The following is a 26,820-nucleotide window of genomic DNA, read 5'->3' as shown; positions in this document are numbered from 1 at the left end:
CTAGACACAGAGCCCCAGCCTGTGGCAGGGAAGCCACACAGCAGCGTGCCGTGCTCCCAGGTACCGCACCAGTCAGACAGCAGCAGAAGCTCCTGTACCTGTATGTGGGGGGTGTGCACGCACATATGCAGTCCATGTGCGCTCGTGCATGCACACAGATGTCCTGCTCTGCCACTCTCTGCCTCACCCGTCGAAGCAGGGTCTCTCCAGCGCCCACAATGCTGCTGCCTCCGCTTCTTACAAAACCTCTGACACTCTCAGCTTCCACTTGGGTTCCAGGAGTTTAAAGTCAGATCCACACTGGCACAGAGAATGCCGTAGGCACTGAGCAATCTTCCCAAATTTTAAAAATGAAGTGGAAAATGAATAAAGAACACGCACACGTGTGAACACACACACACACACACACACACACACACAATGTAGATTTTATTAATATACAAATTTTATTCCAATTTTTTAACATCTCCCTTGGGTTCCATAAGGCGTTGTCCTGATGCTATGGTGAATGTTCAGGTGTTTGCACACCTCCATGACACACAGGTTCTCACAAAATAGACTCAGACACCCCAGGAAGTGTCTGATCCATTCCCTCCGATCAATTGCCGACCTCCCTCTATCAACACTTTCTCATTCAGCTGGGGACTAATTTTACAGCGTTCACAGGAGTGTGCAGTTAGCACACGGGGACTCCTTTGGCCCTCTCAAACTTGGCCTTCCACGCCTTCTGCTTTCTAGCTGTCAGCACCTCCAGCTGTTCCACGGCACCTGCTCCTCAGGGCCATGTGACCAGGCACTCTGGACCAGAGTGGCACGTTCATCCTGGAAGGCTGGGTGAGCTATAGTTTCGGTCTTTAACACGCTTGGTGTCTGTGTCAAATCTGTACACACAGAAACACTGACCTTATCAGTAGGAGCAAAGTGATCAAAGAAGGGTCTGGGAGAGGCTCCTGAGGAAAAGAATCAAGCCCTCTCGCTGTAAAAATAATATTTCTGGAGCAAGGCACTTAACAGCAAAGATGGGAAGGTGCTTGCTCTCCAGACAACACTAGAGACAAAGAGACAGGAAGCAGGAGGGTGAGTATGAAGGAATTCTCTGGGGCAGAAAGTTCTGGAGTGCCAGTGAGTGCACCTCGAGGTCAAGGAAAGAGGGCTGAGTGAGATCAAGGATCTGCTGGGCTCTGGGGCCAACTAGCTTCCAAAGAACTAGCTGCCTCTTCCCCTTAGCCTCCCACGTACCGTTTGTCTGTTTGCTTGCTTGCTTGTTTGTTTGTTTTTCTAGACAGGGTCCCTCTGTGTAGCCTTGGCTACCCTAGACTGGCTCTGTAGACCAGGGTGGTCTCAAACTCACACAGATCTGCCTGGAATTAAGGGTGTGTGTGCTGCCACGCCCACCCCAGCTTCCACTTATGTTTTCAATCTTAAAAGAATGAAGTAGTAACAGTGGGGTTGGCTAAGGGTTAGAGAGTGTCACCCTTACACCTGGCCAGAACAAAGCCACGAGTCCGAAGGTCCCCACAGCCGCTAAGCTGCCTGCCTTCTGTACCAGGGCAGAAAAGCCAGTGCACATGCAGAGGGCAGAGGGCAAATCCTCAGAACCTGATGCAGACGGCAAGGGAGGGAGCAGAGAGCAGATGGCTGGACCCACTCCAAGCCACAAATGGACGAGTGTCAACCCTTCCAACTGCCTCCGTGAGCAAGCCTTTGACATGGGCTGCAAGTCATGGCAGTGCATGTCCAGGAGGCTGGAGTCCCGCCGAGCATGACGTGCTCTGCAGAGGAGCACAGAATGCTTTCCACAACCTGCCTTCTTCTGAGGCGTGTGTAAGCCTTCAGAGATGACACCTGCGTGCTCTCATCAGCTACGGCGACAGCTCAGGCCTGTGAGTTTGGAACTGGTTTTTAGATCTAAGCTCCACGTCCCGAAGGCTGTTGCAATACCGTGGCCTTTAGGGACAGGGAAGACAGGAAGTGTGTGGGTGGGGCTGACTAAGAAGCCATTCAGCTGGCAGGCAAGAGGAAAGAAAATAAAGAGAAAGTGCAGGATGGAGCATGATTAAGGCCAAAGCAAAAATATAAGCAAAATGTTTGTCATGGGTACAGTTACTAACTAACATCTGGGCAGGAAGCAGCTCAGGGAAACTATCACAGCACAATGGTTAACCCCAAGGCAGCCAGAAGATGCCATCTTACAGATTTAATGAGGACAGGGGCAAAGCGCATCACACAATATTTTGAATCGTGTCAATAGTGAGTCAGCCAGCTACAATTCTGCCTGTGGCTAGGAGTCCTCATTTGCAGTTTGTCACAGAAACGCAAACAGGTGGATGATGCCCAACCTCTGGCTCCACAGAGAATTAGAGAAGGCTGCTAGCAGAGGAAGCCAGCTAAGCCAGGAGGATGTGCAGTCATGGCATAAGGGCAGCATACCAAGGGATGACAGTGATGTCATGGCAGGACTGTGCCCAGATGAGCAGATGGCATATCAACATGTGAGTGCTGGGGGTCACTTCAGACTGAGGCAGGCCACATCCGTCTATTCCACAATGATCCCTGAGCTCCTCCCAGGCCCTGAGCCACATTAGGTTCTTCTCAGATCATCCACACGTGACTCTGAAGATGCCAAGTAAGGGAGAACACACTGGCTCGCGCCAGAAGTTGCGCACATTCCATTATAAATCCAGTGCAGAACTCAGGCTGGGGCCAGGGAGGGGCACTAGCACCGTCCACTCAGCCCCTCTCCTCCCTCAGGGCAGAGGCAGGCACAGGACAAGCAGCAGCCCAAAAGAGAGGCTGGTAGGACCTGTGCTCCCAGCCTCGGGGCTCTGGGGAGGAGAGGGCTTTCTCCAAGCCCAGAAGTCATGGCTCACTGCGTAGTACACTGTGCTTGACCGCTCACATTTCCCAACAGCCCAACTGGAGGAGGCACAGAAGTCCAGGTCCCTGCACCCATAAACAGGAAGTACACATAAACACTGGGCTCTACAAACAACACCTGTGCCTAAACCCCCACAAGACAAGCATGAAACCCCAACAGACAGAAGCATGTGTGTCCCTGCAGCTCATGGGCTCCGGCTTGTCAGAAGCAGTTCATGAGGCATGTGTACCATCCAAGCATACAGTGCTGTCACCAAGGTAGCAATGGCTGCTCTTCAGAGGAGGAATGAGCCCAGGAGCCTTGTTTGTTGGAGAGAGAGAGAGACACACACACACACCCCTTCCCAAGTCCACTGCTTGGCAGGAAGATCTATAAAAACATGTTTCATTCCTTGACTACAAATCCACTGTGACAGATACAGGACTTAAAACCTGCTCGACACAACCACAGAACATGGCTTGTGTGGCTCCTACTGACCGGTCAGTTCCCTGAAGAACCCTGAGTGACTGCACACAACCTTTGCCATCCCCGCTGCTCAGGATGACTGCATCCCCGTTCACTGAAGTCCAGGCCCATTCAGTGGTCACTTCAGCTCCCTGCCAACTATGCCAGGTGCACCAAAGCTCCGCACTTCACACAGGAAATAGTAACTGACCTGGAAGGCCTGGGACCTCCCCGAGCAAAGCACGGTCCCTCCCACTCAGGCTCTAGGGAAAAGAGGCTCACAGGGGGCCTGCCATGTGAGCTGCTTCAGCTCCTAACTTCCAGCACCCGGTCTGTCAGTCAAACTCCTAACTGCCCAAAAGCCCCTGCTCTCAGCTCCCAATAAAACATCTACTTGAGGCTCATCACAACACAAGGGGGCTTTGCTGCTGAATTTTCCAATGAAAAAGCATTTTCCCTTCACTCTCCTGCAAAACTAAAGTTTATTACCTAAAGGCAATAAGGCAAAGTCTTAAATTTAACTAGAAACAAATATTCTACCAGTGGCAAACCAATCAATTATTTAGGAAGGGGCTCAATCAGCCAGGCAAGAAAATACAGCCCAATACAGAACCTGGCAGCCTCTGGAAATAAAGTCACAGTGGCTTCTCTAAATTCTCTGCTGAACCAAGCTCACCTTTATCAAAGTATCTAACTCTGAATCATCGCAGATAGAAAATAAAGAGGAAATGTGGTAGCTTTGGCACTAGCAAGGAAACGGGCAATGTGCCTGGCACCCCTGGCACTGTAGGTTGTGGTCAGTTTTCTGCTCCTCCTGCTCCGGAGATTAACAGAGCCCTGTGTTCCCACCCACACCACTGTGGAGGCTGCGGTGATTTCAGCAAACATGAATGAAGTGACCTCACTGCAGATTGCCCGGCCCCTGTGGCTGCTGCAATACAGCACAGGGAGGAAGAGAGAGCTGAACCCAGGGGTCTCTCCATCAGGGCTTGGACTTTAATAGCATCCTGCTGTTGTCTTGCAGACGGCACATGAACCTCGCCCCCTCGCTGCAGAGCACAGTGAAGCGGTGCACGATAGCTTTGCAATGTTTCAAAGGCACTTACTTACAGGTGGGGACCAGGTACCTCACAGCACACCCCTGAGCTGGGTAACTGCTCACGGTCAGCAATTACCCTGCAGCATCAAGTCTGCACCTACTAGAGGCCTTCGCGTCCCTCAGCTCACGTGCAGGTATCTACAGGCCACGCACACCAGGCTCTCTACAGCCCGTCCTGCATTTGCATTCTCCAGCCAGCAGAGGCACCGTGGTGACATCTGTTACCTTAAGCTTGTTTCTAAAATGGAGGAACCCCACTAATGGCTCACGTCAGGAAATTCTGAGACATTTTTGACACGTATAAAACAAATGCATCAGTTCTGGCATTCAATAAATTAGTATTTATGGCTGTAGTGTGGCTTCCTGGGTGTGGGAAAATATGAAATCTGTCTGATGCACAGCCTTTCACCAAGCTGCAGTCCCACTGTAGGTACAAGCCAACTAGAATCCTACCTGTGTTCTTACCAACAGCTTCTCCTAAGCAGCCTCCAGTCTTGAAACTCTGCCCACCTTAAACTCTCTGCTGTCTTTAACCAATTCTCCCTGACTGAAACCACCGGAAGACGCAGCTTTTCCAGTGCAGCTCCTCCACTGCCTCGGCCTGCACGAGGCTCACACTAACTCTATCGGGATCATAGGCCACATGTGACTGTGACCTGCCTTAGGTCACAGTGCCAAGGAGCAGAGTTACTCTAGGACGAGCCGTAGGTTACAAGAGTGCTGGGAGGTGGCACCTGGCTGCTCTTCCAGAAGACTGAGGTTTGACCCCAGCCCCCACGTGGCTGCTCACAGCCATCTGTAACTCCAGGTCTAGGGGATCCAATGCCCTCTCCCAGCCTCAGAGGGTACTACATGCATGTTAAACACATGCAGGCGGCTGCAGAGATGGCCCAGAGGTTAAGAGCACTGGCTGCTCTTCCAGAGGTCCTGAGTTCAATTCCCAGCAACCACATGGTGGCTCACAGCCATCTATAGTGAAATCTGGTGCCCTCCTCTGGTCTGCAGGTGTACGTGCAGGCAGAGCACTGTAAACATTAAATAAATAAATAAACAAATAAATCTTTTTAAAAAAAAACATACATGCAGGCAAAATACCCATATACAAAAAATAGTTTAGGAAAAAGGAAACAAGCTGGGTGTGGTGGCACATTCCTTTAATATAAATATTTAGCAGACAGAGGCAGGTAGATCTCAATGAATTCGAGGCCAGGTCTACAAAGTTCCAGGACAGCCAGGGCTACACAGAGATACTCTGTCTAGAAATAAAGGCTCCTAGAAGAAGATCCTGAGGAGTTGGAGACTCTGCTCACGGCCTGCTAGTGTACACTAGGTAACACCCAATCTCATGCCAAGCTATGTAAATAAACACAAGACAGACAGACAGACAGACACACACACACACACGATGAACATTATCTCATGCCAAGCTGTGTGAATAACCATCAACACACACACACACACACACACACACACACGATGAACATTATCTCATGCCAAGCTGTGTGAATAACCATCAACACACACACACACACACACACACACACACACACACACGGGCTGAACATTACTAATGTGCTGAAATCTTACATGTGTTACTGGAAAGGTCACCCCCCTTGGACTAATTCTCTAAAAGAAGAAAGCAACAATTAGAGAAGCAGAGAGACTCACTGAGAACACCAGAAGACATGAAGCAATCTGGCAACTATTACATTTCAAAGCTGCAACAAATGACTAAGGTGCCATTTAGCACATCAAAGCCAACAGTGGCCAGCAAGCTCTCCCTACGATCCTCAGTCCCAGCCTGCTACAGGCTCTCCCGGCTGCTGCACCGGCTTCCCTTGGCCCTCATTCTGCCCATGTCCACTCTGCCCTCTGCCCATGCTCTCGCACATATCCATAATAGACTTTGCCCTCCTCCAGACCTAGACACATTCAGGTCTGCTTTTCTTTCATCTCTTTTATTCATTCATTTGGTTCCAAAATCCAGGACCAGACGTGTCCTTTCCTTTTAATTTCTTTTTTTCATTTAGTAACATTCTATAAACATCCAACTGGAAGAACTGAATTACGTGGTTACACTACATTCTACCATAAACAAATCAGCAAAGGTGTGAAGAAGACCTAGCAAGGCTGGAGCAGCTGAGCAGAGGGATGCGTTCGCTCTCCATGCACACACAGCACAGACGCCAGCAATGCCACCCCACCCATGCTCGCCCTGCAGCGCTGGCCCACTAGCTGACACACTGGAACCCTGCAAAAACGTCAAAGAAGGTATTCTCTCACCGGGTCCCTGGCATCTCAACTACTTTTAGAGGAATATACCACCAACATCTCTCTCCAGTCCTCAGCAAGGCACCTCAGTAGGCACCTCACTGGCAAAAGCTACAGCACAGACTACCCAGGAGCACTGCTAGGACCAGACGAAGTGTGTGTGATTCTCTCTCACTTGAAGAAGGGAAATAACGTACAAGAGAGTCCTGGAGTCCATGTCAGCGGGTAATTCACAACTCAGCCGCCTAGGTCGGCAAGGGTTCCGTGCTGAGGGCTAAGAACCAAGCCTGGGCAAGGGTTCCATGCTGAGGGCTAAGAACCAAGCCTGGGCAAGGGTTCCGTGCTGAGGGCTAAGAACCAAGCCTGGGCAAGGGTTCCATGCTGAGGGCTAAGAACCAAGCCTGGGCAAGGGTTCCGTGCTGAGGGCTAAGAACCAAGCCTGGGCAAGGGTTCCATGCTGAGGGCTAAGAACCAAGCCTGGGCAAGGGTTCCGTGGAGAGGGCTAAGAACCAAGCCTGGGCAAGGGTTCCGTGGAGAGGGCTAAGAACCAGCCCTTGCTTCCCTCCTGCTTGTATCAAAATGCGAGTCAAATCAGACCCTCAAGTAGGACATGGCTGGGGCCACCTGCTCACTTACCATGCCGCCTCCTAACACACTTGTAGATGATTCCAGAATCACACGAACAAGGCTGGATAGAAAGGCATTTCTATCAACACCTCAAAGTTCTAATTTCCTGTTAAATTTATTAAACTTTCAAACTAGTAAGTGAGGAAGGTAAAAAAAAGGTCTTCGGGTTGCTGACAAACAGCTAAGATCTCATGCACAATGTGGCACAGTTAAATTCCACACCATTTTTCTTTAAAAATAAAAAACTGTTAAGTGATAAGCAACAAAGCCACATTAATTGGTAGCTGACTCCCTAAGAGGCACCTCGCCTTCTGTATTAAAGCTAAGCGCATTAACAGATGCACCTGTGAGTACTGCATGCTCCTTCCCCACATCAGAACACTTGAGGCAGAAAAGCTCTATCTAGCTGATGTAGAAAAATTATTGAAGATTCATTTTCTGTGCAAAATTAAAGCCTTGATTTAAGAGTACCATAAAGGTAGGATGGTGGTGCTGCACACCTTTGATCCAGCACTTGGGAGGTAGAAGCAGGCGGATCCCTCAGTTCGAAGCCAGCCTGGTCTATCGTAAGTTTCAGAACAGCCAGGGCTACACAGAGAAACCCTATCTCAGGGTGGGATGGGAAGAGTTTTTTTTTCTAAAACTTTCTAGGAGAAAGTTGTACCCAATAACCAGACCACTGGGCGCCCCACTGACAAGCTATAGTGGGAAGGCTGAAGAGGCTGCATTGCAGGTGACAGGAGGTGACAGGAGGCAGAAGGCCTCAGGGAGCAGGCACTTGCTGGCTGATCTGAGAGAAGCCGAGCTTCTCGCTCAGGTTCACACCATTGGGCCTGTGGGGCAAACAGAGCAGGCTTACCCTTGGCTGCCAGTTCTCATACTGCTTCTGCAGATTCGCACCAATGGTTTCCAGAGCTTTCTGAGGACCCATGGACAGAGGATCTGTAGAAGCAACAAAGAGAGTGTTCAGTAAATGTGCACACCTTCCTCTGGGAAAGCACTTGCATGGAGCTTTGCCTTCCAAGGTGCAAAACTGTCTTCGACAAGACACACATCCAGGCCTCCAAGTACGTAAGGAGAAGCAGCACTGACAACACACTGAGCAGGCTCCAAAACACAGGGGGACTGACTGCTCCTGCACGGTGGCAGGGTAACCCCTCCCCTCCCGGGGGGCGGCTGCCTCCTTCCCTCTCTCCAGCTCTGCTCTGCTCAGACTATCAGAAAGGCCCAGCTGTGCTTCTACAGGGATTCCATAGTAAAACTACAGCCCTCCTGTGCAGAGGTGGACTGGAGAGGAGGGGAGGCGGGGGAGGGGCCAAGAGCAACACAGTGATTTTCACATAGACTATGATGCTACTACACACACAGGAAATATCACTTGCACAGAAACACAAAGACATCCCTGGTTTGCTGCTTAGTCATGAAGCAACCTCTATGCTAACAACACTAAGCCTGCAGCGCTCACACCTGTCTGTCTCAGGACCCCTTGCCAGTCTTTAAACTCTGATGACCCCCAAGAGCATCTGTCCATTGATATATATTATATTAAAGTATGAGGGCCAGGCAGGAAGACCACAAGCTCAAGGCCAGCAGTGCTACATAAAGAATGAGCAAGTAGGGAAGAAAAAGAGCATTTATATTTAATTCATATAGGAAAATTTATTTTACCTTTACTCACTCATTTAAGTATGACAAACTGGAGCTGGAAAGCTGGCTCACCAGTTACGTGTGTTTGCTGTTGCTGCAGAGGACCTGGGTTCACTCCCCAGCACTCGCATCGCAGCTCACACCTGTCCAGAGCTGCAGTTCCAGGCGACCCAATGCCCTCTAGCACCAGGCACTCACACAGCACACAAACACACTCGTCAGCAGAACATTCACATACATAAACTAACTTCTAAACTAACTATGATAAACCCACTATGTTTTTGGTTTTGGTTTAATTTTTGTTTGTTTGGTTGGGTTTTGTTTTTTGTTTGTTTGGTTTTGGTTTTGGTTTTTGGTTTTTCAAGACAGGGTTTGTCTGTGTAGCCTTGGCTGTCCTGGACTTGCTTTGTAGACCAGGCTGGCCTTGAACTCACAGCGATCTGCCTGCCTCTGCCACCCGAGTGCTGGGATTAAAGGCGTGCGCCACCATGCCCAGCTAAACCCACTATGTTTTAATATGAATATTTATGATGAAAAATAATTGTGATTGCTCCAAAAATTTAGTGAGAAGGGGCTTAAAATGTAGCTCAATCAGTAGACTGTTTTGCCTAGCAGGAATAAAGCCCTGGGTTCCATCTTCAACACACGGAAGTACAAGCCTGAAATCTCAGCACTCATGAGGTAGAGGCAGGAAGATCAGAAGTTCAAGGTCAGCTATACAGCAAGTTCAGCCAGCCTAGTTTAGTGAGAAGAATGTGACTGCAGTAAATGTCTTTGGTACTTAGTAAACAGATGGGAGCTGGACTCTGCCTGGGTCTGTCTCTGCCCCTGACATCTGTGGTCGCAGTTGATCATATGGAGACGATGGTGGTGCTCACCGCCCTTCAGCAGTGAGCCAGTGGCCGTGGCTCCTCCCTCTGCCGTGGCTCCTCCCTCTGCCGTGGCATCTCCTTATGACCACTTGCCCTGATGAGGCATGGCAGTGAGCTGGGGCTGGCCTGTGGCACTCAAGGCGGGTCTTTCCCCCACACGTGGCTTTGTGCCAGGAAACACTGGCTCACTGAGTGATACAAATCACATTTCATTCCCTGGTGTTTAAAACAAATCCACACTCGCTGACACAACACCTCTCATATCAGAGAATGCTTTCCGCATCAAGACAGCACCAACTTATAGCGGCAGATACAAGTTTCTAAATCCTACTGTTTTATTTGAAATCTCAAATTGTATCTCTGTCAGCTGATTTCCTTAAAGTGACAACCCCACTCCATTCACTTTCTAGAATACACGTGCCATGCGAACAGCAGCGCTCAGCTCCTACCGCTGCAGGCATTCCTAGAAGCCGCCATGCACGGTCAGTGCTGTCCGGGCTCCCACAGACTGTATTTCCTTCTACAAAATGTTAAGAGTGTTCTTGGACTCTGAAATTTAAGAAAACTGTTATGCATTTCTGGTTTACCATCTTTTAAAAGCCAGATTTTTTTCCTTACTTAGTTTTTATTCATAATCATGAACTTAACTCTACAGTCCAGCTAGATTTGCGGGGAATAAGGAAAACATGGAACCCACTCCATCTTGCAAATGAAAATACGTGACCGCTGGTATCTGGCCCAGCATTTGCCACAGACAAGATCCCAGGCCCTGGACCCTTCAAGGTGAGGCTCTCATCCTCAGACTTCTTCCCCAGAGAGACTTGCTGCCAGTGCTGTTACTGTGAGCAAACTCGAGCCCCAGAATAACCATGAGAAAGAAGGAACCCCCCTGCTAAGGGAGGGCAGCTTTTCTGAACAGGGCTTTCAGAACTATTTGACTCTCTCTGTGCACACTTTGCTTTGAAGTTTTGAAAATAAGATTAATCACAAAACTTAGTGACAGTCTGTATCTGGAAGGGAACTTTATGCATAAGTGTGTCAACACCCTCACAGGACGCCTCAAGCGCAGGCTGGACCTTCCGCCTCCGGAAACGCCAATCCAAGTACCAGAAGGCCCTGGCACCATGCTGCTGAGGGAAGCTGTGTGAGGCCATTGCTACCTGGCCTGCCTGGAAGGGCTATGTTGAGACGTCTGCTTTGACCAACATAAGATGTGACATCAGTCTCTGTTTGCTCAGTGGGAAGACAATCCTAGCATCTGAAAACAACGCATAGGCCATGACTAAACCACAGGGCTGGCAAGAGGCAGGGACTGACCACATCCTTCAAAATTAAAACAGTTTTATGAGATGGGGTCTCATGCACATGCTGTGTCCTGACCTTCGTTAGGTAGCTGGTAACAACCTTGACTTTCTGACCCTCCTACTCCACTACCCCAGCACTAGGATTAGAGACATATGGCAGCACACCAGTCCATGTAGTGCTGGGAATCAAATTCAAGATTGGTACATGCTACACTGGAACTGCGCCAACTGAGCTGTAGCTACAGCCCTGAGGATTCCCACCAGAAGGCATCTGTGCAGACTAACAAAGAGAAAGCTTTCAACCGGCTGGCCACACTGTCTGTGGTGAACAGGGCAAACCACAGACATAGGAGGAAGCACAAAGTTCATCTGCCCGCAGTAACTGTGCAGCGACATTGAGTGGTAATCTGGGGCAAGAAAAAGGAAGTGGTTTCCCCCTTGGAGAGAGAGGTCTGCCTGGCCTCTCCTGTCAGTGCATGTGGTCCTAGTAAGCCATGTATGGCGGTCAGGAGGTCAGAAAGGCATTGGTTCTTAAGGAGGAAGGACCGACACTATCCTCACTTGAACTTCACCCCCACAGCTTCTTCTAAACTAAGGCTGCGTGCGGTTGCCCCTTCAGGACACCTCACAGTATACAGCAGAGACAGCAGTGGTTCTCAGCTTCCTAATGTAGTTTAACACAGTTCCTCATGCTGTGGTGACCTCCCAACCATCAATTCTCGTTGCTGCTTCATGGCTGTTATGAATCCTGTCAATATCTGGCATGTGATCCTCAAAAGGGTTTCCACCCACAGGGCTGTGCAGTAGAGGTAGCTGTCAGCTACCTACCCTCCCTCCACAGGGCTGTGCAGTAGAGGTAGCTGTCAGCTAGCTACCCTCCCTCCACAGGGCTGTGCAGTAGAGGTAGCTGTCAGCTAGCTACCCTCCCTCCACAGGGCTGTGCAGTAGAGGTAGTCAGCTACCTACCCTCCCTCCAGTGGCCTCAATCAGGGCACCCACTGACACACAGGCAAGGGACCAGCTGAGTGAGTCTGCTGGGTGAACCACTGCACACCTCAGGGAAGCTTAAGAAAGAGCATAAACAACTGGAAACAGCCCCAACAGCCCTGACACAGCCCAGTTTCTCTAGGCCCTTCCTTCCCAGGGGTAACCAGCAAAGGCTGGGGAAAGTCGCTCTCAGAGCAGTCACGCTGTTAGGAAAACAGGTAGCTGGCGTGGTGGCACAAGCTCTTGATCCCAGCACACAGCAGGGTCTCTGAGTTCAGGCCGGCCTGCTCTACAGAATGAGCTCCAAGACAGCCAGGGCTACAAAGAAAGGGAGGGAGGGAAACCCAGAGCAGGCAAGCAAAGGAAAGAAGAGATCAGCAGGGCTGCTTGAAAGAGGCTCAGCCCAACTGAGCCACCTGGGTTCCCAGCTTCTGGGAGCCCTCACCCACACTGCCCTGGGACTGGGTAATGCAGCTGCCTTTGAGTCGATTTTGCTCCCATAAGTGACATTCACCCCTATTCCTGTAACTCCAATAAAACTCATAGATTCATCAAGTTGGACTGTGGTGGTATCCATACTTTGGTCTGTTAGGGCTCCCTATCAGGGATGTGTGTGTGTGTGTGTGTGTGTGTGTGTGTGTGTGTTGTTGCACTTCCCCAGAAAAAGGCTGTCACATAACAGACTGTCACCTCTGATCTACTAGAAATCCCTGCAGTCAGTTTTATTTCCTCCCAAAAATATGCCAATGAGTGGGAGAAGAAATGAAAGGGAGGAGAGAGGGAGCAGTGCAGTGCTAGCGCAGAAAGGATCATCTGACGTCATCAACGGAGATGGTTAACCCTGGGTGTGCTGGACAGTGCCAGGCCCAGGGCCACAGCTTCATGGCTCAAATCCTCTCTTGATAAACACTGTTGCCCAAAGCCTGTGTGACTTGGTTTGTGAACTGAGAAGGAAATGACAAAGGTGGACAGTGGAGGGGATGGAGGAGCTGCTGGTCAGCATCACTGAGGGAGAGGGAAGGTGGACAGTGGAGGGGATGGAGGAGCCTCGGGTCAGCATCACTGAGGGAGAGGTGAAGGTGGACAGTGGAGGGGATGGAGGAGCTGCTGGTCAGCATCACTGAGGGAGAGGGAAGGTGGACAGTGGAGGGGATGGAGGAGCCTCGGGTCAGCATCACTGAGGGAGAGGTGAAGGTGGACAGTGGAGGGAATGGAGGAGCTGCTGGTCAGCATCACTGAGGGAGAGGGAAGGTGGACAGTGGAGGGGATGGAGGAGCTGCTGGTCAGCATCACTGAGGGAGAGGGAAGGTGGACAGTGGAGGGGATGGAGGAGCCTCGGGTCAGCATCACTGAGGGAGAGGGAAGGTGGACAGTGGAGGGGATGGAGGAGCTGCTGGTCAGCATCACTGAGGGAGAGGGAAGGTGGACAGTGGAGGGGATGGAGGAGCCTCGGGTCAGCATCACTGAGGGAGAGGTGAAGGTGGACAGTGGAGGGGATGGAGGAGCTGCTGGTCAGCATCACTGAGGGAGAGGGAAGGTGGACAGTGGAGGGGATGGAGGAGCTGCTGGTCAGCATCACTGAGGGAGAGGGAAGGTGGACAGTGGAGGGGATGGAGGAGCTGCTGGTCGGCATCACTGAGGGAAAGGGAAGGTGGACAGTGGAGGGGATGGAGGAGCCGCTGGTCAGCATCACTGAGGGAAAGGGAAGGTGGACAGTGGAGGGGATGGAGGAGCCGCTGGTCAGCATCACTGAGGGAGAGGGAAGGTGGACAGTGGAGGGGATGGAGGAGCCGCTGGTCAGCATCACTGAGGGAGAGGGAAGGTGGACAGTGGAGGGGATGGAGGAGCCGCTGGTCAGCATCACTGAGGGAGAGGTGAAGGTGGACAGTGGAGGGGATGGAGGAGCTGCTGGTCAGCATCACTGAGGGAGAGGGAAGGTGGACAGTGGAGGGGATGGAGGAGCCTCGGGTCAGCATCACTGAGGGAGAGGTGAAGGTGGACAGTGGAGGGGATGGAGGAGCCGCGGGCCGGCATTTTCACTGTAGACCTTCAACATGAACCCCCTGAAGCCCACACCGTCTAACTTCACGTAGAAGAGGGTGTTGCTGAGCACCCCTAGCCCAGGACAGCTGAAGCTCTCTGCTGACCTGGCTCACGGTTGGGCACTGTAGTCCTGCCAGGCAGGCAGGCAGGCAACCGCAGACTTTCTGTTCTCCTTCTCTTTACTTATTGTCCCCTGCACACATATATACCTTGATGCAATGCCCCGCCCCACTTTCCTTCCAAAGGACTGCATTCTTCCACCAACCACTGTCATCCCTGACCACACGCCATGAAGACACTCAGAGACTCTCCACAGGACTCCTGTAAGGTCCTGATCTGAAAAGCAAGGTCACCCAAAAGGAGAGCCACTTGACACTCCCACTCAGGTGAGTATCAACTAAGAACACATGCTGCCAGGAGCCATGGCAGCCACTGGGAATGTGGGCTTCCAGCTTCTGAGAAGGATGTCATGGGTGCCCCAGGTTTGGGAGGTGCTATCTGAATCTGATTTGGTGAAGCCTCCTGTGTCCAGGCCACACCCAGCATCCTGTATGCGACCTGTACACAATAAAAATGCAAAAGCAGAAGGGACTCGTAAGCTCCCTGCTCTAAGAGCCCTTGTGTCAGCAGACACTTGAACATTTGCTAATTGACTTATTAGCTGAGTACTGCCTACTGGATGGAGTGTAAATCAGGGAGTGCCTTTCAAGGATCCCACCATTAATTGGTTGTGGAACCTTGAATGGCTAATTTTTGATTGAGAAAATACATAATAGCAAAAGGACTACTTTGAAATTAGGGATCACTCTTGATGACTGTATCTTATTAATCATGATGTCATTCCTCCGTTTTATACTTCGTGGCCACAGTGCAGTGCCTGTCTCCTCACTGGGCTCCAGGGGAAACCTGGCCACAAGGCTATGGAGAGCTGAGCAGGTCCACTCCCAGGGTCTGGCTAGTGCTGGGACCTTCATCGCTGGGATGGATAGGATCCTAGAGCAAAAGCCACCATCCGCAGCTGGCCTTGTCCTCCCCAAAGCATACTATCCCACAGGCCTACAGAACAAATCACATCCTTGTGCTGTCTATGCTATGATCAAAACCAGGAGCTGCAATACTTTACAACCTGTTGGAGGGGGGTTGAGGGTTGGTTGAAATCCCAGACTTAAAATACAGCCTCAAGGCTTATGTCCCCTGGAAAGAAGTGAGGGAGGAGACGGCAGTGGCTGTGCGATCCTCCCTCAAAGGGGAACAGCAATACTACCTTAAGCCACGAGCACAACAGGGCAGAGAGTGCAGTGTTCTAACCCACAAGTCCCAAAAAGCGGAGGCTCCACTGTTCTAGAGCTATGATGCCACAGCCTAAGGAGCCTCTGGTCACAGCTAACCCCAAGTGCCCACCTGGGACTCCGAGCTCAGCCTGCCAAAGTCACTGTTCTGCTGTGCAAACATGCCCACGTGACCTTCACCACAGCACTCTCCAAGGCCCAGGTCACTCAAGGTGGCCCCTTGCTGGCTCTGATCTGGGGTTCCAGCCTCCTCTCCCCAGCTAGTAGCAGTGTTCCGCAATTAAAGCCAGATGCACTATATCCACAGAGCCTCTGAGCAACAGGGCCAAGTGTCCCCCAAACCATTCCGTGGAGTAACAGGGTCCCCATGCCTCTGACACCCAAACTACTGCCAGCTAGCACACAGAAACAGCATTGCCCTTGCTTCTGCTCAGCAGGCAGCTCTGCATGTGCTCTCAGGCAGACAGTCCCAACATGCACAGGGCACACTGGTTAGTGGACTGTTGCTAGTATTACTGCCACAGCATTTAATGTCAGCCATAAAACCAAACAGCCTCTCACTGCTTTTCTGAAAAGAGACAGGAGTCACTTCCAGAAAGCAAAACAGCGTCTTCAAAGCAGAGGAATGAGAACAGGGGTGGAAAAGCAAGGGCTCCCTAGGAGCTTATAACACCTGGGGTCCAGCCAACAATGCTTTCACTGTGACGTTCGCGGCTCATGCCCGACCATCTAGGGAAAGTGGCAAAAGGCCTGTCTGTGCCTTCTCCTCACTTTCTCCTCAGAACCATGACTGACACGCTCTCCAGGCAGTCTTGGGATCCTCCCTGTCACTTGAGGTCCGGTGGTGCAAACACCATACCCAGCATGTACAGGTCCTGGTATTCTCAGGCCTCTGAGCCGGCATCTCTGAGATCTGAGCCGTCTCCAGCAGCACCGGCAGCTGCACAGTCACACTCACCAGCCTCCAGCAGAGCGCTGGGCTGTGCTTCAACATCTACTGACTACACTACGCTAAAGGCCTATTTGTTAGGTGGAAGAAGAACACCGTGCATTCTACCACCTGACGTCTGCTATACATCAGCCCTGAGAACATGGCAATCCCAGAGGCCAGCATGCTCAAGAACAGCAAAGGAGGCACATTGCTATGGCCCTCCTTCAGCCACACAGGCGGGCACAAGGGGCCCTTGGCATCCTTTTATGTTGACAGAAAGATGGGGGGGGGGGGTCCTGTAGAAAGGAAAGTACCAGTTGATACTAGACATAAATATGCCCCTCAAAATTCCTATCTTGGAACACAAGCCCCAGCATGACAGTGCCAGGAGATGGACATACAGGAAGAGATTAAGTCACCAGGAGCAGAGACCTTATACACTGGCAGTGAGGGCACACACCTCTCGGGGCAGAGGCAGGCAGATAGATCTCTGTGAGTTTGAGGCCAGCCTGGACAACAGATTGAGTTATAGGGCAGCCAGTGTTATACAAAGAAACCCTGTCTCAAAAAACAAAAACAAACCAAAAAATGTTTTTAATTAAAGGAGGGGTTGGGCTGCAAACAATTAGCTTGACCCCTTTGCCCTGTCCCAACAACTGAGGACAATGCTCAAGGCATCATCTCGGAAGCAGAAAACAGACACCAGACAAGGCATCTACCATCATCTTGACCTTGAGTTTTAAAGTCTACAGAACTGTGAACCATAAACCTCCATTATTAACTAAGCCCCTGGTCTCCTGTATTTTGTTATAGCAGCACAAACAAACAAGAGCAGTTTTACGTGCAATGCTGGTGTTGGAGCTGAGGCATGACGCCAAGGGCCAGTCTCTCCGTGGAGCTGACCAACCCTAGAGCCCCTGAGCCAGGAGGTGGCACCGTTAGCTGCTCTCAAGGGCCAGTCTCCACATGGAGCTGACTCCAGGGCCCCTGAGCCAGGGGGTGGCACCGTTAGCTCCTCTCAGGAGGAAACAAGGCTCAAAGCCGCTGAGCAGGTGGGTAGAGTGAAGCTGGGATGAACAAAGCTAGGATCTTCATGACTGCACACTTCTTTGATATCGGTGGCAGCACAAAACGCTGAGACCAAACAGAGAACACAAGTTTGCAGCCTTCTAGGTGGCCACATATTTGAAAGTCACTGGATGGGTGGCAACTAGCCGCACATGAGTGCCGCTTCCCCACTGTACTGCTGGTGGCCTGCTCAGATGGTGCAAGCCAGCCTGGATGCTGTCACCAGCACCACCCCCCCCCACCTCCTATCACCACACTAGCCAACCCTTCTCCGTTCTCACACCCATCTTCCTCCCCACACCTCCTAGTTCTGCTGTCTCCCTCCGGTCACATGCACACGGCCACACGAGTCCCCAGCCTACACGGCCTTCTCCACCAACACCTGCCTTTCCAGCTCTCTAGTTGCGGCCAGCCCCACTCTGGAGACTTCAAAAGCACCTCGCCACCTCTGCCCAGCTGACTTGGCTATGCCTGAACCCTGAAGCACTTGCTGCCCACACTGGATTGGATGGTCCCCAGGCACCTCTTCTCCAGAACAGAGCCACAAAGGATGCTTCAGCTAATGACTGGCATGCCATCTGACATGCCTCACAAAGCACTGCAGCCTGAGGGCAGCAGCTCTCTTCTGCAGTCCTCCAGGCAGACACTGGGGGCACTAGAGAGCCAGGGCTGAACCTCCAAATGTTGAGGGCATACCAGTGGGAGCCACAGTCAGTGCAGAACTAGTTAGAGGTGCCTCCATGTCCCTCCCCTCAGGAGGCAGCTGTAACCTCATCTCAGAATCAGGGAAGCGCTCACTGCTCTGCCTGCATCTTTGGGAATCTTTTTTTCTTTTTTCTTTTTCTTTTTTTTAATAAAGTGTAAAACAATAAACACCAAGCAGCAGGTGAAGCAAGTCCACACACCAGCCCAGCCCAGGCCCACCTCTCAGTAAGACCAAATATAAAGTTCTCAACTTAGGAGAAGCCTGCAGCCTTCTGAAGGAATTAGCAGGTGTGGCGGTGCCCACCTGTGATTCCATACAGAGCAGGTGGAGGTGGGGGGACAAAAAGTTGAGGCCAGTCTGAACTACATAGCAACACTGGTCTCAAACAAGAAACCCCTAATAGAGACTGACAGTGGAATGTGCTTATAGGGGCGAGGAAGTGAGGCAGCTGCAGCTGTGACGTAAGAAGCTGACAGAGACAGTGGTGACGGCTGCTCAATGCCGTGTGCCCACCCTGGAAAGTGCCCATGAAGGAGGGCTACTGTACATCTCTCCCCATCTATTAAAGACAATGGACATGGCTGGCCTAGAACTTAACTACATGGATCAGGCTACCCTCAAACTCACAGCCATCCACCTGCCTCTGCCTCCCGAGTGTACCACTAACTGCCCGGCTTCCATTTTTAAAAATGAACAGTTTCCATACTTTATGTAGGTTTGCATGTACTCACAGGACAACTTAGGGCAAATTCCTCATGTGTATCTCATTTTCCTCAGCTTCAAAGACCAGGCAGGGGGCTACTAAGAGGGCTCAGCAGGAAAACCCAAGCCTGGCAACCTGAGTTCAGTCCCTAGGACCCACGGGGCCAAAGGAGAGATCGGACCCCCACCTTCACACAGCTCCATGCGCAGGCGTGTGCGCACATATAAATACAATAAAACTGTTAAGATGGGACTTTGGTGGAGACTGAATGGCCTTATTAACTAGAAACTGCTATAAGGCATCCTTAGCACATCCTTAGCAAGCACGAATACGGCTGCTGTCACCTATAATATATGGCACGATGCTTTGCTTATGTTACTAATAGCTCAATTTACCTTTTCTATAAATATATTTACATACAAGTGGGTTGCTCAATTTTTCAAAAGTGTAAATAGCTACCATTATACACCATGTATAGGCACAAGCCACATACCAACAAAGTTTAAAAGAAAAAATACAGACAGCAATAGCTGTTATTTTATTAATTGTCCTTAAAATTTCTCTACTACAAAATAAAGGTTAGCACATCTAAAACAACAGCTTACGTGTCAGGTGCCTTGGGTGGGGGTGGGGGGGGGGTGGCACTTACCGATCCAGCACTCCAGCCGGGCACAGGGTGTGGTCTTCACCACATCTGGAGGATCCACACCCACATTCAGGCACAGGACCAAGGCCACGCTGACTGTCTTCATCTGGAAGCACAACAGAGACAGTGTTTCAAAATGGACTCCAGACACATCAGCAGAATGCTCCGCTCCCCGCACTGCCCTGCTCACTCTTGCAGCACTGCTCCTGTACCCCAGGCTAGCCCGTCCTGGAGGACAGAAGCAAATGATCAAAACCCAGCACGTCTTAAAGCACTCCGTACACTGTTCTCACCCCGTTCACACTGTGAGGGGCAGGATAGCTTAGCTCTTCTTAGCAGGGCTCAGCACTGCGGACACACATGCCGTCTCGCTCCTCAGATTCAAGCCTGCTCTGCTTACTCCTCGGGGCTCTGTCCTCACATTAGTCACACCACATCACTCTACGTTTCTCTCCACCTGCAATTGCTGTTTGAGTACTTTCTGTGCTTTTGTTCATTTGTTGTTTGGTTTTTTGTTTTTTGAGACAGGATCTCTATGTAGCCCTGGCTGTCCTGGAACTCACCGAGCATAGCCTGACTCTGTCAGGATTAAAGGCCCACATCACCACACCTGGCACTTCCTGTTTTCTGACAGACCAACATTGCCCACTATGCCTCGCCCCGTAACTACTGTTTTCCACGGCTCCGACTTTAAGAAACAGCCCCATCCACCCCACAGATCTTAGCCCAATCCTTCCTCTGTTCACACACGGTGCCCATCGCTGCTCACAGGCGCTGGGAATGTCTCTAGAAACCTAAGAGATCAGGACCCTGCATCAAGCACCACCGTATGACAACTACCTGCACGCCTACCACTAGAGGAAGACTGAGAATTTGAGCCTGGGAAAAGGAAAGCTGGCGGGGGGGGGGGGGGGGGGGGCAGGGGGGGGCGGGGTGTGAGCGTCCACACACAGCACCAGCCCTTCTCATCCTCCACCATCCTCAGAGGCCCCAGCACCTACAGTCAACAGTCCCCACTCATTTTACATCCTGGTTGAAATGTCTTCTAGTGTGTTCACTCCAAACCACCATCAACTCACGCCCTGCACTTATGTAGCGCACACACGGGCCAACTGCAGGCTGCACGTCGGAACTGTGCTTCCCAGTGGCAGCTCCCTATGCTTTTCAGAAGGTCAAGCTCAGCTCTCCACAGGGCAGAGCCACACTGCTACCTGATAGCCTCCGGGTACTCAAAGCCTGGGGCACCCATCTCCAGCTGGGGACACATCCTCTGCAGTCCCAGCTACTCTCTAACCTGGTCTTTGGGTCTCAGAGACTCCCTGCACACCCCTCCATCAAAGCAGAGCTCGGCTCCTCCCTCCTGGGCGGATGGCAAATGGTGAACGCTTCACCCCAGCACTTCACTTGTTCCACATTTAACCTGTTAGCTCTTCTGGACAGTGCTCTGACAAATGATACAAGATAAAGACTCTCCTCCTTTCCCCTCAGAAAAGCTAGTCACGTGTCCCAGTTCCACCCAGTGCACTCCTGACCTCACCCATGCCCAGAACCCTTGAGCAGCAAGTCTGCAGGAGGTGAATAGCCTCTGCCCGGGCCATGCTCAAGCGCCTTATCGCCACCTGTGTGTCAGTCAGTTCCTTACTGCTGTGACAAAGTGCCTGACACAGTCAGCTCAAGGATGGGAAGGTTTACTCTGGTGCACAGTTTGAGGGCACGGTCCACCCTGTCTGCAGAAGCATGACGCAGCTGGTCACGCGGCATTCACAGCCAGAAAGCACAGAGCGCTGCCTCTCTCTACTCAGCCTGGGAAGGCAGCTCAGGGAACCATGCTACCGGCATTCAGGATGTGTCCTCACTCCTCAGTTGAACATCTCAGGAAGCCTCCTCAGAGACACACCCCAGAGGCGCTTTCCACTGCGGCTCTACATCCTTTCAAGTTGGCAATGAGGAGGAGCCGCCGCACCTCGTAGGGTAACTGATGGCCAGGTTCTGTTGCTCAACTACTCAGTGCTCACTTGCTCTGCAAACTACTCACTTAGTCACTTAATTTTTAAATTTTACATGCGCAGGTGTTTGCGTGTGTGTGTGTGTGTGTGTGCGCGCGCAGTGACAGTTGTGAGCGCCATGTAGGTGCTGGGACTCTGACCTGCATCCTCTGGAAGAGCAGCCAATGCTTTAAATCAATGACCTAGCTTGACAGCCTCCTACTCACCTTTTAAATCCCACTGGGATTTCAACTAAAACTGCACTAATATTTTAATAAAATTTAACACGAAACAACATTTTCACATATTCTCCTCTCACAGATAACACAGCATCTCCCCATGTGGCCAAGTTTCCTTTGAACTCTGTCAATGACACGAAAAGTGAAGGAGGCATTATGATCTCCTTCCCCAGTGAGTCCTGCGATCTCAGCAAGACCATGACTATCTGCTTCATGAGCATCTGGAGGGCAGATTCACTGTCCATGACTCTGTGTGTGTGTGTGTGTGTGTGTGTGTGTGTGTGTGTGTGTTGGGGGGTGTCACTGTGCTAACTCTATGACTGCACAGACTCCCTGCTGGTTCTCCCGAGTGTGCAGACCCTGTCACTGTGCTGTGCTTCCCCCCTCACAGACAGCCTCCCGCCTGTGTGTTGAGCTGTACCGTGTGGTGCAACACGTCTAGAATGACGCTCCTAAAGCAGCACAAGAGGACAGCACTGGCCTCTTCTAGAGACGGCCACGTGGTTCTAGAGAAATGCCCGCTCTTTAGCACAGAACTCAAAGGTCTAAGGGAAAGGGATGCTCCGCCCTTCCTCTCTCCCCCTGCACACCCACCTCCAAAAGCATTTTCCATGGAGCTGTCCAGAAGCATCCTGCTGCAAACCTGAAAACAGGCTCCTTGCCCACTGTCAGAGGGGAAGATGGAAACCAATCAGCGAGTAATACCGACTGCATTTCTAGGTAGAGTCCAGCCCATGCCTGACCACAGAGCTGACCAGTTACTGTGCTTCAGACTCAGAGGACACGCTGACTGAAATGAGAGTTTCATGCAAACATCTGCCGTCCTGCCTGAGAGTTTTATGTCTCTTCCACTGCTATAACAAAGAGCACACAAGGTCTCCATAAACTACGGAACAAGATCTTGGCTCCTGAAGAAGCACGGCTCTGCTCAGTCATCACAGCCCTCTCTCTTTCACAGGCACAGCAATCCATCAGCTCAGGCTCTCTAACGTAGAGTGATTCCCTGCTTCAGTGCTCCTTACTTAAAACCATCTACAGTCAGAACAGTACATGGAAAATTCCAGAAATAAGCAGCCCACAAGCGCTAACTGGACTCCACCTAGAAAGTCTACATGCTGTACTTTGGGTGCATAGCCCCCCATTAGCAGCCTGGCGTGACCATGCCTATGTCCAAGCAGCGTGTGTTCACTTAGAAATGGTTCCAAAGCAAAGGAAGAGCAAACTGCCAGTCAGACTAGACAAAGAGAAGCCACAGAGTGCCCCCCGCTCTGGACAAGGTTGCTTGCTGCCAAGCCAAGGGACCTACCTGCATTTGCTCCCCAGGGCACATCACCCCTGCCAAGTGCTGACTCTACACTGTGGCATGGCATGCACACACATTCGTGGGTCCTGTGGAGGGGAGGCCTCCATTGCGGAGCCTTTCTGACAGGACTGCTCCACTGCTCTGTCACCTCACCGTCTTCACAATCCCTGTGCCTCCTTTACAAGCACATCTCACACCAGGCACTCACACGTAAGCAAACAGTGGCTGAGGGCCCCGTGCTGGCCTAAGCTTCTGGCAGCCACAGGATCTCAGCACGTGTCCCTAGTAAGCCACGGACTGCCACAGACTGCCCGATTCACCACAGCTGAACTCTACCCATCGGTTTCTTGTGCCATCAGCCTACAAAGAGAGGACCCCTTAAACTAACCCCCTGCCCCACCCACCCCAAGTCCAAAGGGAAACACAGTACCTACGGCATACCTGAGAAGTGGGCCTCTCAGGCCGGGCGCAGCCTGCTTTGGGCGTTCCCAACACCTCACCCTGCAGCCCTGCGCACCCATGGAGGAAGGCAGGAGCTTCTCTGGCAGGTGCTGGCTAGGTGACTTGCCACATTCTTTTGCTCAAACCCTGGGAAGTTCACAGTCAAGAATCTGGACTCTGCACAGCTCATCAGTAACGGCACCTGCATATTACCTGATGCTAGTGGCCATCTCAATTACGACTTGAGCTCACCTTACAAAGGCACAGGTGAGGGAGGAGGAAAAGGCTGGGCCTGCCCAGCTCCCTCGGCAGCAAGCTCCATGATGTGTGCCCCCGCTTCTTCCCACGCCGAGGGCAGAACATTGATGAAGCATTCAATTTGACTTATTTATTTATTGCAGTTCTCAGTAAATATATTCTGAGTTAATTATAAAAAGAAAACAACCCCTCAAGAGCGTGGCGGCAGATCAGTCAGTGACACAAGGACCTGAGTTCAGGCTTGGTGGCTTGGTGTGCCTGTGGCCCCAGCACTGGGAAGGCCATCCTGTGCAGCCATGCTGCAGGACTGCCATCTCACAGAGTGATGGAGAGCGGCACAGGAGACACTCAGCACTCACTCTGGCTCCACGTGTACAGTCTTAGAATGGAAACATGATGCTGGCTATCGGTCCTGTGACACGCCCAGCACACCTGTGAACAGTGCACGCACCTCCTGCACTCACTGAGCATCACTCAGGAGTCAGTCTCCTGGCCTGGGCAGGAAGTGTGAACAAAGACACATGTGGGGCTAACAGCAGACACATTTGTTCACATGATGCATATCTAACCAACACTGTGAATTATGCTTTCTATAAAAAAATAACACAAACCTCAAGTACACTAGCACACAAACTAGACAAATGGGTTTTAGTCTAATGCCTAGCTACTGATTTCGCGTCTGAACAACAGATTACTACAAAGTATTCTTAATCAAATCAAGCATATCTTAGTCTGCAAATGTTAACCATGTTGGCATAAACTGTATAGACTCTCGTGTTCAACTATACCTAAAATGTCTTTTTGGTATTTTATTTCATTTATATGCCAACCTTACTCCAAAACCTCTAGACTAATAGTTTTAGTAATACAATTATAGAAATGGGCTATCAAATTTAATGTACCAAAACTTGCAACATATTACATAAAATAATCATTTCAGACATAAAATACTTTTTCTGAGTAGAATATAATGAAAGATGGCACAGTCCTATCTCCAGAGGTTAATTTTGAATTTGAAGAGAATGTCACTTGAAATCCAAGTAAGATGGCTCAAGCCTGTAGTCTCAGGACTTGGGATGTTGAGGCAGGAGGATAGCCATGAGCTCAAGGCCAGCCTGAGTTATACAGTGAATTCCAGGACAGCTTGGACCATACGAGACTCTATCACAAAAAATAAAAAAGAATATCATTTCAAGAAGCTGTATAAATCAGTGTGGTAGCACACACCTTTAATCTCAGCACCAGGAGGCAAAGACATGAAGATCTCTGTGAGTTCAAGGGCAGCCTGGTCTACATAGAGTTCTAGGACAAGCAAGACTACTTAGAGAGACCCTGTCCCCAAAAATAAACCAAAAAGGAGGGAGGGAGGGAAAGAAACTTAAGATTTTCAGTGGTTACTCCTAGTCCACAACTTCAACCCAAAGTCAGGTTCAATTTCTCCACAAGTCAGGGGAAGGTACAGAAAGCTCCTGCCGCGCAGGCCCTGCAGTGCTGCCTCATGACCTGCCCCACCCCCCACCCCCCGGCCACCCTCGGAGGCTGGATCCCAATCAAAAGCCGCAGGGAAAATTTAGACTCTAGGCAGGAGGTGCTGGGTATGTTCTGAAACTCAGAACTTTTCACATTGCAGATATCTGGTCCCTATAACTCTATCTCGGGGCACAGCCAGACACTATGAACAGACACAGTGAGAGCACACGTGTGTGTGGTGAAGGGCACTAACACTTACACAGCCAGACACTATGAACAGACACAGTGAGAGCACACGCATGTGTGGTGAAGGGCACTAACACTTACACAGCCAGACACTATGAACAGACACAGTGAGAGCACACGCATGTGTGGTGAAGGGCACTAACACTTACACAGCCAGACACTATGAACAGACACAGTGAGAGCACACGCGTGTGTGGTGAAGGGCACTAACACTTACACAGCCAGACACTATGAACAGACACAGTGAGAGCACACGCGTGTGTGGTGAAGGGCACTAACACTTACACAGCCAGACACTATGAACAGACACAGTGAGAGCACACGCATGTGTGGTGAAGGGCACTAACAGTTACACAGTCAGACACTATGAACAGACACAGTGAGAGCACACGCGTGTGTGGTGAAGAGCACTAACAGTTACACAGTCAGACACTATGAACAGACACAGTGAGAGCACACGCATGTGTGGTGAAGGGCACTAACAGTTACACAGTCAGACACTATGAACAGACACAGTGAGAGCACACGCATGTGTGGTGAAGAGCACTAACAGTTACACAGTGAAATCTCCACTGTAACGACTTCACCCACAGGCTTGGCCAAACGCAGACCTTGCTGTCTGAGGCATATGGACGTCTGTTGCCATTCAAAGGCTTCAGGCAGCGGCCCAGGGGTCTAGTCATGCCTTCCTCCCTGGTGACTGACAAAGCCATCTACTGTTTGCAAGGCATGGGTGATCCATACCTAAAATCCAGACGACTACTGCGCAGATAAGCAACAAGGGGTAAGTGAAGCCTTCGGACCTGTGTGGTCTGGGCCTACACTGGGTGTTGTTCCTACATAAACAGCCGAGCATATGCACCAGGACAGAAAGCCAGCCTGAGGGGCAACACTGACGTCACAAAACACTATCCACCCACCTGTGTGAGGGCAGAACCACCTAGTCTCCAGAGTCCTCATTAGGATTTGGAGCATCAGGAAAAGCTGAGGTGAGCTGAGGCAACAGAGGTGCATAATTTATAAAGAAAGCCAGGAACCAGACTGCACAGTGAGAGGGAAGGAGAAAGAAAGGGGAATGGAGAAGCAGGCTTGCCCCCAACACTCGTCCAAAGACAGCAGGAGAGAGGCACACGATGGAGCTCCCTTCAGCAGCAGCAGCAGCTGCGAGACCCCTGGGTTTTTGTTTTGTTTTTCATATTCTTCTGTTCCTTCCCTGGGAACTGGAGAAACAAAGGGAAGGATGCTGGAACTTATAAGTTTTGCTTGTTACTCTATGTCAGAATCCTAACTTAATTTTAAAGGTGCCTGTTTTGAAAGGCCAAATTCTGTTCATATTACACTGATTGTAAAATCTATTTCCATG

General features: G+C 50.8%; 1 protein-coding gene and 1 long non-coding RNA gene across 4 annotated transcripts in view; one reads left to right on the top strand and one right to left on the bottom strand.

Annotated features, from left to right (window-relative positions):
- The window catches only part of RPTOR (regulatory associated protein of MTOR complex 1), a 303,099-nt gene that overhangs the window by 227,577 nt on the left and 48,702 nt on the right, over positions 1–26,820 (bottom strand). The window contains exons 2-3 of the mRNA XM_084751163.1: positions 19,519–19,621; positions 8,179–8,261 (exon numbers count right to left, since the gene is read on the bottom strand). Of these exons, the coding sequence (XP_084607289.1) occupies positions 8,179–8,261; positions 19,519–19,621 (186 nt within the window). The remainder of the gene's footprint in view (positions 1–8,178; positions 8,262–19,518; positions 19,622–26,820) is intronic.
- LOC311578738 lies at positions 12,979–14,113 on the top strand. Of its 3 annotated transcripts, XR_014772956.1 has the most exons (6): positions 12,979–13,150; positions 13,209–13,265; positions 13,324–13,437; positions 13,495–13,551; positions 13,610–13,723; positions 13,781–14,113. It is a non-coding gene; the product is annotated as an uncharacterized lncRNA (long non-coding RNA). The 3 variants fall into 3 exon arrangements; XR_014772957.1 differs by having other exon boundaries at positions 13,018–13,150; positions 13,324–13,551; positions 13,838–14,113; XR_014772958.1 differs by having other exon boundaries at positions 13,018–13,150; positions 13,324–13,551.

The sequence above is a fragment of the Acomys minous genome (genome assembly GCF_964271855.1).
Source record: "Acomys minous genome assembly, chromosome: 12".
NCBI lineage: Eukaryota > Metazoa > Chordata > Mammalia > Rodentia > Muridae > Acomys > Acomys minous.
This window is presented reverse-complemented; position numbering and strand designations above follow the sequence as displayed.